Source organism: Gobius niger, assembly GCF_951799975.1.
Source record: "Gobius niger genome assembly, chromosome: 15".
In the NCBI taxonomy this organism is placed as follows: Eukaryota; Metazoa; Chordata; class Actinopteri; order Gobiiformes; family Gobiidae; genus Gobius; species Gobius niger.
In genome coordinates this window covers 321,515-337,568 of record NC_136866.1, presented here as the reverse complement: position 1 = coordinate 337,568, position 16,054 = coordinate 321,515, and the positions used below count along the sequence as shown (strand labels likewise).

Sequence of the window (16,054 nt, the reverse complement as noted above, 5' to 3'; positions counted from 1 at the left end):
GTTAACTCATCATTAGTTAAGGCTAAATAAGGAGTAGTTATGATAAAGTGTCACAGAATATCACTGCATTAGACACACCAATGTCATAACAGAGTCGGTATGAAAACATCTCTTCCAGTCTCTCTGCTTCGTTTTCCTCGAACGTGCCGCCCACCCTTTCTAACGATCTAATATGCAAACCAGCATTTAGCATCCTTTTTTCATTCCCTTCCAAAACATGGCGAGCTCACTTTCGAGTCTCCGCTGCACCTGCTACTACAGTGTTTTGCTTCTAGGCCAGTGCGCGACCATTAGGAATACGGCTGGCGAAACACTTCCGAGGCCCAGTCCACTCAGTCCGTCAGCCATCTGCCCGTTTTAACGAGCAGCTCCGGGGCCTTGTTGCTCTGCGTCCGACTTGTGTCTCTTCATGCACTTTTTTTTTTTCTTCTTCTTCTTTTTTTTTTATACTAATGTGCACGTGGGGTCTGGCCAACGCAGGCAGATAATGTAACATATAAATATTCAGAGCTTGGACAGACGGGTGAGCTGCAGGGTTTGCACATTTCTTACTCGCTCAGGTGCATTTCCTGAACTATATGTGGGCGCTGTCTTTGAGGAGGCCACATGTTCAATATGTCCGTGGGTTTCCTCTGGGTTCTCTAGCTCCTCCTCCAGCTCCTCCTCCAACCAACCAAACTAGCGCCCGTTCAGAAGTTATTGATACATATTTGTCATGTGTTTAATACAAAATGGATAATATGTCGAGAACAGACTGGATCGTTTAACAGTGCTAAAGTTTGCTGCTTGTGTCATCGTAACGGGTGATTTAAAGGGACTATACAGAGTTTAAAAAGGTCAAAATGATGTATTTTTCTTCCCCTTCATGTTCTAACAATGTCCCAATGTGTAGAATGAGCCCAGACCTGCCTCTAAATCCTGCACCGTCACTCAAAAAGCTGTTGATTCGGGTCCGAAGTGCCGTCATGCACCAGCTTAATATAGAAGCTGCAGTTACACGTATGACCTGAGGTGGCAGTAGTGAGTATAAAATGGTTAACTTGCATCTAGCCCCTTTAAGTCATATCCCCTGAAACTCATTGTGGTGTGTTGTAGTTTAACACACGTTTTAAAGCACTTTATTGGCAATTTTCAAATGTTTTTTTTGGGGGGGAAATTGCCTGGATTGCCTGCATTTGGAAATGGCCAGACCACTACATAGTGCACTATACTGCATAAGAAATAGTGTGCAGGGTTATGTCTTTTTCAAGGAATCTAAAGTTGGTTGACTGAGACGCTAAAAGGATGTCCTTATTATCCTGGTGATGCTAAAAAACAATAAGCCGTTCGCCTCTTGCGGCCACGGCAATCACCATATCGTATTTGTGCAGACATTTTTCAGGCAAATTAGCCATCTCTTTTCTCATTATCTTCCTAATTATGGCTCTCTGTCTCGGTGGCACAATCAACAATCAGCCACATCAGTTAATGAAGGCAGAAAAGAGCAGCTTTCTCATCGACAGGGGAGCCGCCATGACTAGCCTCCACAAATCCACCATGTGCAGGGTGGTAAGGGAAACTACGCGCTTATACGACGCCTAAACCTAAACCCCGACCTTAAGTACACATCCCCCCCCCCCGACCATCCCGTAAAAGGGAAACTTTCCTCCTCTGCTGCTGCGTTTTACGGCCTGGGATAATAGGCTGTAGAGAAGAGGCGTGTGTGGAGATGGATGTGCGTGGAGGGGAGAGTGGGAGACAAAAACAGGTTAGCGCTGGGTGATTCTGGGCCAATAGCAGACCTCCTGGGACACACAAAGGTTGTGTCGCTCCATGTTCCCCCTCAAGGCTAAATGGGAAGGAAGCGCCGGGTGAATCTAAACATATTTTTGCACTGCAGAACATCAGGACTTTCGAGGATTCCTGATCGGAGTTTCTGGACCTTCAAAAGAATAATCATTTTGAATGTCTGGTACTAAAATAATAACGATGATAATAACTTTAATGGCTTATGCACTTTACAAGCCTGTTTTACCACCTCGGTGATATATGAATGTTATTGGCCTTTTTATATATTTTACCTATTGAATTATGTGTCCACAGTAACATCTTAAAACTATTCTACTTTTGTTAAGGTAAAAGTGTTTGATCGAGATACTAACTGGATTAAACAGGCTGACTTAATCTTTTTAATGCACTGAAAAAACACTGCCTCACAAAGAGAAAGCATATGTTTTTTTTTCTGTCTGAACTAAATATGGCTGCAGACGACATCAACAGATGACGTTGGAGAAAAAAAAAAAAAGCATTTGCATATTTAAACGTGTCACCTTTGTATCTGTGTTGATGCACAGAAGGCTCAATAAAAAAAGCACTTTCTTCTTTCCCTCCCTTTTATCGACTGCTCGGAGGAAGACTTGATGAGTAAATGGCATAAAGCCACAGGGCAAATCCAGTCCGAGCCCTTGACTGCTCTACATCCAGCCCCTGAATGAACCAAGCTTAGTTTGTGCGAATGCTACTGTTTCTTTGATAAAGTGCCATCCCTTAATATCACCTCCTATAAAAGACGCTGTTTCTCTGCAGCGTCACAGTCTTTGTCCTCATTCTCCGCATTTTTGTGTGTTTCTGTTTGTAGAAAGTCCGTCCTTTAAGCTTCAGTTTGATGAGCCTGTATGAGAAAATGTGCTGTATCATTCCTGTCGCTGATGCCACGGTGCCCATTGAGCATTCCTCTGGTGCGAGTGGGCGTGGGAGTGGAGGGGCAACGGGCCAAAATGGAGTCATCCCTCAGCCTTGTCAGTCTGATTACCCAAAACTAGGTCAGCAGCGGAGGCAAGTCGACATGAGTCTGTCCACACTCAAGCTTTCTGTGCAAATCATAGCCATAAACCAGAAAGAAGGGAAACATTATGAAGCAAATGTACTATCATCGCCTAAATATAGACGCCAAAGACTGGGGATGTAGTGCACGATATGACATATGAGCAAGATATTCTTAGTAACACCAAGCTATGTTTTAGAAAGGCGGGGTTTGGCCTTGAGGGCTATAAACATGGTGGGCACTTCACTGAACAATATAAAAAAAAAACAGTCACAATCAAAGTATTTCTGTAGAGGAAAAGCTGCTTTTTAAAAGAAAAAGCTCCTCTTTCTCCGCGCTCCTGTCACCTCACATGGCGGCGACTACAAAGTAATTGCTGCAAAAGGCCCTGCGAGCTCATATCTCTAATACAAGATTGTCAAAGTGCTGAATCTCATTACGCTCGTCCCCGAAAACTGAGATGACCTTGGCTCGAAAGCAGAAGGAGATAGAGACAGACTTGCTTCTCATCCCAAAAAAACACAGTGTGTACCTTCAGGTTGTGGCGGCACCTTGCAAGAGCTGAATAACGTTTAAAACGGGGTGGGGGGAAAGGGGAGGGGGGGGAAGAGGACTGTAATTTTAGTCACATCAGCTAATACCGCATCCAGCGCTTCCTCTTCTTCATCAAAAGTATTAACTGTGAAGGTAAAAGGAAAACGCTGAGCACATCCTCTCTCTCTCTCTAAAAAAAAAAATACTCCCACCTGAAACTTGAACACTTTATAAAATGTGCAGTTTAAGTAACCCCCTCCTCCCGTCCTGAGCCCCTGAGTGCAGCGCCGGGCGCTTCAAAAACTAACATGCAACAGCTTAGTTTTACACACTGCTGGTTTGCAAATGCTATAAAGCAACGAAGGCGTATTTTAATACATGTATTTTGCTTGAAGGGCGCAAAATATAGGAAGTTTAGCTGCAGGGATTACACAGCCATTTTGAAATTAAAATTACATTCATCAAATCAGCAGTTTATATAAGATTTATGTTAATAGAAGCTATAAATGATATTAATGCTGGATAATTGTGATACTTTGATACAAACTGCTGAAACTGAATGTTATTAATGATTTCCTGCACAAGACAAAAGGTTTAGTCTGATTCTAAAGATTGGTGCACATTTGGGAAATGACAAGAATCTTTGGCTCAGGGAAAAAAATGACTTTGAGCCTGTGCCGGCTTCCAGAATGCATTAGTGCTTTATTCTTCAGTAACTGCCCACTGTTATTTAGAAGAACAGGTTAATGAAAGAGTCGACAACTATTTTAGTAATCGATTATTTTTTTTACTTGCTCACACAGACTCAAATGGAGCAAAAATGACCAAAAAAATGTAGTATTTTTGATGAAAACCTAGTTTGATTTTATATTTAGGGTCTGTAGTGGTTTGTACAATGTAAATTTCATGAATAGAGCCTTCAACAAACCTTTCCCTTTAGTTTACTCCATCAGCACTTCCTTAAACCCTTAACTCCCACCTGAACCGAGCACATTTTCTCAAAAAAATGACCAAAATGTAACAAAAAAATGACAAAAATGTGACAAAAAATGAATAATAATGACCAAAAAGTGACAAAAATGACTTGAATACCCAACAAAAAAATGATGGAAAAATAATGTGATGACGTGAGGAAAAAGATCCTCTCGGTTCAGGCGGGAGTTAAGAGGTTAAACAGCGCGAGTTAAGCTAAAATGTGATAAAAAAAATTAAAAAATAAAATTTTCCTACACCATTCACAGCCGAGCAATTAATCGATTAATCGTAAAAATGATCGATAGACTAATCGATTACAAAATAATCGTTAGTTGCCGCTCTACAGGTCACACAATAGCTGCAAAACTGTCCACAAAATAAGATCTATTTGACATAAGCATTTTGATAAACTCCTGTATATCTTTTCGCTCTTTAAGGACATATATTTCAGATTATGTTAATGATCCGTGTGAGAAGTCTGTGGCTACAATATAGATTTTACGGCTATGCAAATGTCCGTAATGCAAACCACACGCTACACAAGAGTGTTATTACAGCAGGATGTACTTGCGTCGCCTAAAGTTCAAAAATGGATTGGCTGTAACATAAGTATTCTGTGGTGTTTACCAAAGGACACAAAGCGTTAGTCTTTAAATTCTTGAGGGAAACCTGTGAATTCTTAAGGCGGTTTTAATCAATATTCAGCACTTGACACAGAAAGCTGTGGAGCCCGGCCGCTCTTACCTTCGGTGCAGTATCGACCTACATATCCCGTTTTGGAGCAGTCGCAGTAGGTTTCTCCGTCCGCCAGCGAGCAGATCCCACCGTTCTCACAGGGGTTCTCTGTGCACAGCCCGATCATCTCCAAGCGCACCTTCTGACTATTTATCAGCCTGGGCAGCTTACTTCCATAGCTAAGATCAGTGATAATTCCCTTGAAAGGCGGCAGCTCACGGACGGACGGCAGGGTGATGGCGGAGGTGCGTATGTCCCCGGGTAAACCTCCGATGAAAAGGTCGCTGACGATCGTCATGAACTGCCTCTGGGGGCGCACCTCCTGGGTGTTGGTCTGTCCGTCTATGGCCAAACCAGTCCGCAGGTTGTGCCGGTTGATGGCGGCGAAGTGCCAGCGGCTGTCGTTGACCATTTTGTCGGAGGTGATGGTGGTTTCGGCGCAGTCGATGCTGTACCGCACTTGCATCTTGCCGTCGCTGAGCGTGAGCAGCAGGAAGTCGCAGAACCCGCCGTCGTCGAAGTAGATGACCAGGCCGTTGGGCTGTGACGTTTTGAACTGGAAGGTGAGGTCGCTTCTGGAGCTGGCGTCCCAGCGGAGGTAGCGAGCCCACTGGCCTTCAGAGCCGGTAAACTCCATAGACGTGCTGAGGCCCAGGACGATACTCAGCAGCAAAAGAGCAAACCCAGGTAGGCCGTTGGGATTCATTGTAGATAAGGAGAGGATGCGCCACAAGAGTTACAAAGATCCTCGCAGTGATAATAACATCGGATTATGCCTATGTTCCGCGAGTTATCTTATATTCCACATAGATAATTTTGCAGTCAAGCGGCAAAAGCAATATCCTTCTTTTATCTTTGAGGCAGATCTAATGCTGATAATGGGTTTTAATCTTCTTATCCAAGCCTGAACAGGACCTTATGAAAAAAATATCCAATTTGCACTTGGGCTCTGGGGACAGGTAGGACTACAAAAATAATAATAATAATAACAACAAAGCCCGTCAGTGATTCAGAGCATCTTGGACTTTCTCTTTGCGGTGACCTCCAGGGTTGAAGCCTTGGAGAGTTGCTCCACTTCCGTGCCCCATGGCGTTAGCGGCCGGCCTCAAGGCGGCGGGTCAGACGTGACTGCAAAACAAGACACAGCACATGCATTTTTCATTAACAACCCATGAAAGGAATCAAGTCAGGGGCCATGACGTAGCCCACTCGTAAAATAATAAACTACTCGCAACGCATCAAGGACAAGGCGTCTGCTTTTATTCAAGTCAATCCCGAGTAATTCAATACACTGTCTTGTCTATTGGAACCTAATTATTTATAGTAGCGTCAGAATGGTCAAGGTAACGAGCGCAGGGTTGGAGTAAAATGTGAAAATGCAGAGGCACATGAATGAGAAATGCTCAGCTTAGTCCAGGCGTCCATGATGTATAGTTTCTTTGAATATGGAGAGAAAGGTGGTCTCACAAAGTCATGGTTTAGGCCTGGTTTTGTACACGCTTTAGCCTTGGTGAAACCGCAGTTAGTCCACTATTCAACCTAATTAAGTCCTGATTTAACACTACTGTAAACATCCATGTTAGAATTAGTTAAGGCTCTTTACGAATAAGAATTTACTGTTCTTGGAAAACAAACAAAACATCTCTTGGGATTAAAAAAGATCGCCGACCTCTGGCTTTTCCAAATGAATAGTTGTCTTTTTTCTTGGCTCATCCAAAAGAAAGCCATTCGAGCCATCTCTTGGGCCAAGTTTAACAGCCCCACCCACTCCTTTTTCTATAAATATAAGCTCTTTCAAAATGCATGTATAATGTATACCGTCATGTCTAGACCTAAGGATAGACTGGCCTCTACACCTGCTCATGATCACAACACAAGACATAAAACCCTCTTAAAGGGAAAAACGAGGACAGTCAAGTGTACAATCTGAACACGGACATTAAAACGGCAACATCTTTGGCCATTTTTAAAAAGAAATTAAAAATTGAGCTTCTAAGAAAATACAATAAACCCGAGCTGGACCTCTAAAATAAAATAAATAAAAAAATAAAAAAAAGACTAAAGTAGCTTGTGTCTGATGGCAGTATGTTCCAATGTGTGTGAGCATATCGTGTCTACCCTTTTACATTGATACATTCCTAAGGTAGTAAAAGTCAGGTAAGGTAGTTTTAGTTCAGAGTAGGTTAGTTAGGTTAGGCAGGAAATAGGTACCATAAGTAATGTTTCCTAGGTTACCAATGTGTTAATGTGTGTTTGTGTTTTTTAACGTTGTGTCTTATTTTGGGCCCATATATAAAATAACTGTTGCTTCAGGGGTGTCCCATTTATGAATATGCATTATTCCTTGAACGAATGTGTAAATGTTTTTACTGTATATTCATAATAAACTGAACTGAACATTGCTCTGAGATTTACCCCTGAACATGGCACTTTCAACATAGAGCCAGTGCCTTTGCAGAGGTTGAGTGTTTCTAGTCACACTTTGAATCCTGATATTCCGTATTTAATGTATTTTTATATTACAGAGCGAGTCCATCCATCCATTTTCTTCCGCTTTATCCGGGGCCGGGTCGCGGGGGCAGCAGTCTCAGCAGAGATGCCCAAACTTCCCGATCCACACACACCTCCTCCAGCTGTTCTGGGGGGACCCCGAGGCGACACCAGGCCAGCTCGGAGACATAGTCCCACCACCGTGTCCTGGGTCCACGAGGCCTTGTCCCACTAGGACATGCCTGGAACACCTCCCGCGGGAGGCAACCAGGAGGCATCCGGAACAGATGCCCGAGCCACCTCAGCTGCTCCTTACGACGTGAAGGAGCAGCGACTCTACTCCGAGCTCCTCCCGGGTAACTGAGCTCCTCACCCGATCTCGGAGGGTGCGCCCAGCCACCCTGCGAAGGAAACTCATTTCGGCCGCTTGTATTCGCGATCTTGTCCTTTCGGTCATGACCCAAATCACATGACCATAGCTGAGAGTGGGAACGTAGATCGATCGGTAAATCGAGAGCTTTGCCTCAGACTCAGCTCCCTCTTCACCACGACAGACCGATACAGCGACCGCATCACTGCTGACGCCGCACCGATCCGTCTGTCCATCTCACGCTCCATCCGTCCCTCACTCGTGAACAAGACCCCAAGATACTTGAACTCCTCCACTTGAGGTAAGGACTCCCCACCGACCCGAAGAGGGGAAGCCACCTTTTTCCGGTGGAGCTAGTCGTCTTTTGCAAAGATGAGTTCCATGCTAATGAGCTGAAGACATTTAACTACACTGAAGAGGCAACAAGAGCCCCCAGAGCTGCAGCACAGTGGAGGCGTCACAAGAGGCGCTACAGGAAACAGAAAAGGGACAAACGAGGAGGTATCCGGGCAAGACTCACAGCTAAGCCACACAAGCCTTCTATCCTATAGTGTTCTGGCTAATGGACGATCCCTGCAGAATAAAACAGATGAACTGCTGCGCTCTTCAAAAGAGAGACTGTTGTGGAGGAGCTGATCAGTGCAGGACACCACGCTCTGAATCAGGGACAAACCCAGAAGGTGCTGCACTGGAGCACTGAAGGTGGCCAGCCAGGTTTCCCCGAGCTCCAAAAAGATGCTGCTCAGGTTGGCCCAGTCGCAGCGGCTCAGGACTAACACCTGAGCACAGTTTCGTTGCATGGTTCGTTGTACAGTTGTACTAATTACTGTATGTAAGACTGGGACGACAGTGGCAGTTGGTAGAGCGGGTCGTCTCGTGATCGGAAGGCCGTGGGTTCAAATCATATCACTCATATCACGGAAACCCTCCAACCGCACCCTCAGGTCATCCAGTAGCCTCCACCTTCAAGTTCCTTCAACCAAACGCCAAACCATGGGGGACAGAGCCTTTTGTGCTGCTGCACCAAGGCTTTGGAACAGCCTCCCCGCGGATTTGAGGGAAACAAGCAACCTGGACTTTTTTAAAGCTAATTTGAAAACGTTCCTTTTTAAGAAAGCTTATAATTGTTGATGTTTTTAATGTGTGTGTTGTCTTGTAGCACTCTGAGATTCTTTGAATGAAGAGTGCGTTACAAATAAAATTTATTATTATTATTATTTATTATTAAATCCCAGCTCCCGCAAGTGCACAGTGTGGTTCTGTCTTTGAGCAAGACACTTCCCCCGACTTGCCTCCAGTGTCTGCGTGCACTGGTGTGTGAATGAGAGTGACTGAGTCCTCACTGTAAAGCGCTTTGGGCCTGATAAAGGTAGAAAAGTCGAGGCCATTTACCATTTGTACAATGACAAATAAAGCACTTACTTATGGTTATGAGCTTTTCAGTGTATTCCAGGAGCCTGACTCAACAATCTATAATATATCCATTAGAGCTTTGCATATACACTTTAAAAATCAGCCTTTTGCACTGTTGCACTTATAATTCCAAATGTCCTTTTGTGTGGCATACAGATAAAGTGCTAATAACATTAGCCTTATAAGTTTTTAATTGGGCCCATTTCAACCAATTACCCAGGCATATCCACCCAAATTAACTTTCCTCTCCCCTTCAGACTCCAAAACCTAACAATAGTGAATTCAGCTAATCGCCACCACAGGACTGGACAGAATGCAGTCAGCGATGAATGAAACGTCATGGATGTGAGCCAGAACACGTGTGCAGCCGCAGACATCAGCCCGCTCTCTGCTTGGACCTGCCGGGATCCTGATAAACAAGACTAATTATCTTCTGTTCCTCCAACTCCGATTTGCATGTCTTTGGGGGATTACAATCATAAACACTTACTCAGAAAGATGTAAGGATGCCATTTTGTTGCTTCAAACTTCCTTCTGATTAGCATTTTAATTTTCCCTCTCTTGGTGAATGCATAAACTCATTTTCAGAAGCCTAACCCGGATGACACAGCCTATTAGAAATCACCCGCATGCTGTTTCGTCTTAATTCCCACTCATTTGGATTCGACACATACGATTCAATGGGGAAACTCTATACGTGTGTGTACTCTAGCAGCCCTTTGCCCTTGCGATTGTTTTGGCAGGAGGCAGCCCACCAGACAAACGCATTGTCCAGTCATGACAGTAGCGCAGGCCCGTGCAACACAATAGTCCCTTTAACCACCTGCCCTGAATAGTTAATCTCGCTGGAGCAGGCGAGCTATTGAGTTCTAGTAACCGATACCTATGCTAATGCATTTGTCTGTGTCCGGGCGAGTGTCGCTGTGTGCCTCTCTGACAGCGCCGCAGGATCCTCGTCTTTGTCTGAAAGGTGCTTCAGTGAGACGGCGCAGAGGTTAAAAGGTTTTGTGAGACGAAAAAAGTATTGAGGAAAGAAGGAAAAAAAAAAGAAAAACCGAGCCCAGCTGTGTCAATCCAACCTGCCGCTCAATATTCGCCATGTTTGCGCACAAAGCAAACCTCCGTGTGCCCATGAAACTGGAGATACCAGTCTGCTTTGACAATTGGCTCTGGCTTCTATTCAATTAACATGACTTATTGTGCGCACTGCAGGAGTACGGCATCAGGTGTCCCTGTTAGACGGAGATTTGACAGGGAGGCTCACTGTGCCAACAAGGCCCCTTTTCGCTCACTAAAGACCTTTTGTCATGCTACAAATTAGCTTTGCAATGTGGTTTTGGGAAGCAGCTTCGATGATTCACATGGTTTTCAACTAAATGATATTTCCTTCAATCACACTGCACGACTGAAGAACCAGATGTTCCTGGAGTTAAGTTATTTTGCCCAGTTATTACAGCCACAATCAGCTGTTATGTCACTTTTTCAGAAACACAGTAAGAATCTTTTTTTTTTGTGAACATACAAATAGCGCTAAATAAGAGGAAAACAACACGTGGACTCCACCAAGCACCTTATGCTAATTGCTGCTAAAATACTGCAAAAATGTCCAGTCACAACAGTTTTTAAAGGGTTGTTACAAATTGCCAAACATTCAACATACAAACCTAGAAAATACAGCAGTCATGATTCTATTACATGTCTTTCCCTTTAGCAGGTGTCCATAAAAAATGATGTCAACGCTGCACCTGCTAGCTACACTGCAGGCTAAGCTAATTAAGGCTAATGTGGTGACAAGTCCAATTTCACAGGGAAATATTTCACTGACAGCCTTGTCATAAGAGATACCCTTCAGCCCGCCCCGGTCCTGACAGCACGGGCTATTTCCAGAAACAGCTCGTCTCATTTTATGGAGAGGCTGATGTAGAAATGCATACGTGTGTGCATGTAAATGTAAATGACATGGCCGGTGCCGATTATTTCTTTGGAGGCAACAACTTTATCTGGTGTTAGTATGTGGACTCTGGTGTTAGTATGTGGACTCTGGTGTTAGTATGTGGACTCTGGTGTTAGTATGTGGACTCTGGTGTTAGTATGTGGACTCTGGTGTTAGTATGTGGACTTGTTTACCTGGAGGCACAATAATTATACTGGACATATCGTGCATAATTGAGGTATAAATATAGTCTCTATGGTTCTTCAACATCGATATTTTACGTTGAATAACTGAAATAATGTCTATGTAAAGACAAGGATGAGTGAGAGCCTGCAAGGCAGAACTTCAAATTGACCTAGCTTGTCCTCTAAGGATGAAGTGGGAGTGGCATTTTGGAAAACTGTGAAAACCATTCACTTTCAGCTCTGGCATTGTTATAAACCCGCTTTCAGAGCAAAAGAAGCTCAAGAAGAAGCACAAAAATCCAAGAAATACTGATCGAAGCGCTTCAGCAGTAGAAGAAGAAACATCCAAAGGAAACAGTCTGACACAAAGCTGTGTGACAAGCAACATACGGATCCAAGTATTGGATGACAAAAAGAGGATTCTACATGGAATGTTTTGTGTCTCCTTGACCTGGCATCAGTCCTGGCAGCAGACTAACCTGTTCACTTTGGGGAAGCTCCCGGATACAGGAGCTGTAAATATGTCCCTGTCGCTCCCGAGTTAACATAGATTTAAAGGGCTGACAAAGGAACTAAATAATACGAGGTATATGTGCCATAAAAGAGAACTGCAGCCGACACCTTCGGGACAAAAAAGGCAGGAATTCAATAAAAGATTCAATATATCTTACTATTTAGGACACGACACTTGTCATCAGTCATAACTTCACTTTGAGTTGCCATATCACGATGTTCTTGACTCAATTATGAGCAGAGATATGTTTTCCGGAAAACACACATTGAATTATTAAATATCACAGGATACGGGATAACCTGAACGCGATAATGTCACCGACGAGCCATAAATGATGCATGGAAGCATGAGGTTGAGCTGTGCAGATTCATTGACATGTTTTGTAATATAGTCCTGTCCCCAGCAGGATCCGTGCGCCTCGCCTCGCCTCGCCTCGCCTCGCCTCGGCCCCGCTCGCTGCTGTGCCTGTCTGTCAGGGGCCTTCAGCCAGGAGGACTGATTCCACATGACACCAGCCACAGCAGCACGCGTCCCGCTGCATGAGGCTCGCGCCGAGGACAATGTGGGGCGAGGCGGAGGCAACAATCTCCCTGGACGTACTTGTTCAAATGAAATATTTACAGTTATTTATAGGCAGAATGTGCAAACTGGATCATCACACTGGACCCTGTGGATGTTCATGTGACTTCCTGGAGAGAATAATAATAATTAAAATAATAAAAATAGTATAATATGACATTTTATATTGAATTATGTTCAACCCATTGTATGTTGAGTTGAGGGTGAGAGAGTGCTATAAATAAAAATAAAATGGGCCATAGGTTCAATAGGTTATTTAGTTGATTCGTGTGGGTCTGTGTTACATGAGTAGAGATCACGTGGTAAACCGTTTTTCTTTATTATTTTGTTTACTCTTAACATTGAGTAAAGTGACTGACCCTTCCCTGACACATGTTTTCGTCTTAATCACCAATGACAAGGCCCACGTCGTCAGCTCAATGGCAACACTGTTTGAGCCCTATAATTAATGATGTAGCTGCTCCTGTAGGCGACGATCCCCTGGAGGAGGACACTGAGAGTTGGGGCATCCACTGTTCCAGATCTTCCAGGAGCTTCTTCCTCTGTCCTCAGTGATATTAGTGCATTTCCCCCGCTCACATTTCTATAAATCTATATGTTCCAGTCACTTTAAAGACCTAACACACACACACACACACACATACACTTCAGACCAAATGGCGCAGCTGCAGTGACGTGACGTGCGAAACCATCAGGCTATTTGAAGTAAAACTAAACAGAAACACGATCCACGAGTCCCGCTGCCGATGAATAAACCAGCGCTGGTGACATGTCCCGGCGCTTTCCTCCGCTCCTGCGCGCGGTGGCACTCTGGCGTGCGTAAAGCTGCACTCTGCCTGCGCGTGATAAAGGATTATACACAAAAAAAAGAATGTAGGCTACGCGCCTGAAGTGGATCAGAATCCGCGGACACTGCCTGAAAAATAACGTGTTTGTAGCATTTATGTCTTTCTTTCTTTCTGTCTCTGGCGCAACACTGACGGATCCCTGACGACCAGACGCGGGCAGTGAACTGAAACTTTCCCAGTGATCGCGCGTTCTAAAGTAAATGTCACTCTCATACATCTGAGCTAAATGTAAGCATTGGAAGTGCTGACTCTCATCCTCGCGTGCGCTGATACACGCAAAAAAGCTTTCACGTCAAACTGCCGCCTCTGCGCGCCGTAATCCGCGCCTTCATGGCCAAAGTCACCGCGTTTGTTTCCGTTCAGAAGTCACGCGATGCCGCTGGTAAACTTAACCGCCTTCTATACTTTATTATATGTACTACATGTGAAACTAACCAGACGTGCATCTTTTTGGACATTGTTCCTACCTTTGCGCGCGGAGAGATAATCCACAAAACGAAATGGAAAACGTCAATCCCGCGGACAGATAGAGCATCCAGAGCGCGTGCGGGAGCGCGAGTATCCGCCCGGGGCTGAGAGACGCTGATGCTGGTGATGAGGACGTTATTAGTGGCGCTTCCTCCCTTTTGCTTCTCCCTCTGCGCTTCCCTTACCCCGGCTTAGCTCAGTTCAGTGAACGCGCATCTCTCTCTCTCTCTCTCTCTCTCTCTCTCTCCCTGTGTCTCTCTCTCTCCCTCTTTCTCCCTCTCTCTCTCTCTCTCTCTCTCTCTCTCTCTCTCTCTCTCTCTCTCTCCCCCTCTCTCTCTCTCTCTCCCTCTCTCTCTCCCTCTCTCTCTCTGTGTCTCTCTCTCTCCTCTCTCTCTCCTCTCTCTCTCTCTCTCTCTCTCTCTCTCTCTCTCCCTCACTCTCCCTCTCTCTCCCTCTCTCTCTTCCTCTCTCTCCCTGTGTCTCTCTCTCTCTCTCCCTCTCCCTCTCCTTCTCTCTCTCTCTCTCTCTCTCCCTCTCTCTCTCTCTCTCTCTCTCTCTCTCTCCCTCTCTCTCTCTCTCTCCCTCTCTCTCTCTCTCTCCCTCTTTCTCCTCTCTCCCCCCCCCCCCCCCCCCTCCACACGCGCGCGTACTGTCGCTCCGACCCGCCTCCTCCTCCGCGCAGTCGGGAGCAGCAATCATTTCACTTTAGGACAAAATGGAGAAAATTGCCCCTTAGGAAAAATGAAATGTCTTTAGTGGCTTTTGTCGCGTTGTTTGCCGTCACAATCATCTGATATTAGGCACAAAAAAAGGTCTTATGTATTTGCAGATTTGAGAATGATGCTTTCAGGTAAAGCTCATGCACTGTCATACACACACACGACACACGCGCCGATTGTTATAGAATCTGTTTCCAAGGCAGCGACTCACCAAATTGTGCGACAGTGTGAAAAAGGTCAAGGCCCTGTCCAAGGTGCTGAACGAGGAATCTGTCCAAGGTGCTGAACGAGGAATCTGTCGCCCTGTCCATGGTGCCGATGATTGAAATGGGAAATCTGCAAAAAACAAATTTTTTTTGCCATTACCTTGCCAGGGTTATGACAAAATGTGCCATCTGCATCTCCAGGGGGCGGAGCTCCAGAGCACATTTCCTGATCAGAAGTTAATCTATTACGCATATTTTTGGATTAATGGGCGATAACGGAGCACCCAGAAGGTCCACTGTCTGGGAATCCACCCTGGTACCTTCTTCTTGTAAGGCTAAAGCATTAACCACTCTATGGTGCAAAAGATGAAATCCAAGATGGCTGTCTTTTATTTTCTACGAAGAGTTACTTATTTTCCTTTTTATCTAAATCCTCTGACCCAGAATAATCAGATGCGTGCAGTGGGAAATATTTCACTTTCCATCAAATTGAAAGAAATTGTCCCTCTGGAAAATATGATGAAAAGCCTTTAGTCTAAAACGGTCTTTTATAATGTTTTAGTGTTGCCGCAACATTGCCTCATCTTTAGAGCTATATTCTGAAGAGTGACATTAAAAACTAGTAAAACTATGAATAATTCTCAACCCTTATTGCATTTCAGTGGTTGGAGGAGGGAAAAGGACCAAATTGAGTCAGGGAAGGCCTGTCTTTGGCATCCATTCAGATCCACTCTGATGCTTTGAGAAATAGCCTGAGGCGTAAGAAGGACTTTTGACTCAGGCAGGACTAGAGGGAGGCCAGTGGGAAAGCATCAGTGACCTCCTCTTGTTCTGCCAGGACTGAAAAACACATGGACCTGTCATCAAAACGTGGAGAACAGAGGATTGTGAGGAATCCAAAAATCTTCTTCCTTTTGGCAGACGTGTAGAAAAGCAGGGCAGTTATCCGCAGACACAGACATGTTTTCAGAGACTTTTACTTGGAAAGCAAATGTGTTGGTTACTACAAAGGCTAAGACGGGGAAAAACTGCAGTCCAAACACACAGCCATGGGGGAAGCCAAAGTGCAAAAATTATACATGTGTGTAGATGTGAAATACAAAACTCAATATTAGGACTACTAGAATTGCAATTATAAAACAATATAACAAACATGTTTGTAAAGTGTTCATCTCTTATTCAGGAGGCTCAGTCACTTCTGAAGGATTTGGTGATGGTCAGGAAGCTGAGATACTGTCCTGAGGGAAAGAGCTGGAATCTCTTTGTACATACTGTAAGTCAG

The 16,054-nt window shown here is 44.6% G+C and overlaps 1 protein-coding gene across 2 annotated transcripts in view; it reads right to left on the bottom strand.

The window, feature by feature from the left end:
- nrxn3b (neurexin 3b) overlaps positions 1-14,067 on the bottom strand; it is a 498,054-nt gene extending 483,987 nt beyond the window's left edge. For both annotated transcript variants that reach the window (XM_079571780.1, XM_079571779.1), the window contains exons 1-2: positions 13,847-14,067; positions 5,057-6,175 (exon numbers count right to left, since the gene is read on the bottom strand). In XM_079571780.1, the coding sequence (XP_079427906.1) occupies positions 5,057-5,753 (697 nt within the window). In that variant the 5' untranslated portion in view covers positions 5,754-6,175; positions 13,847-14,067. The remainder of the gene's footprint in view (positions 1-5,056; positions 6,176-13,846) is intronic.
- Positions 14,068-16,054: the final 1,987 nt, after the last annotated feature.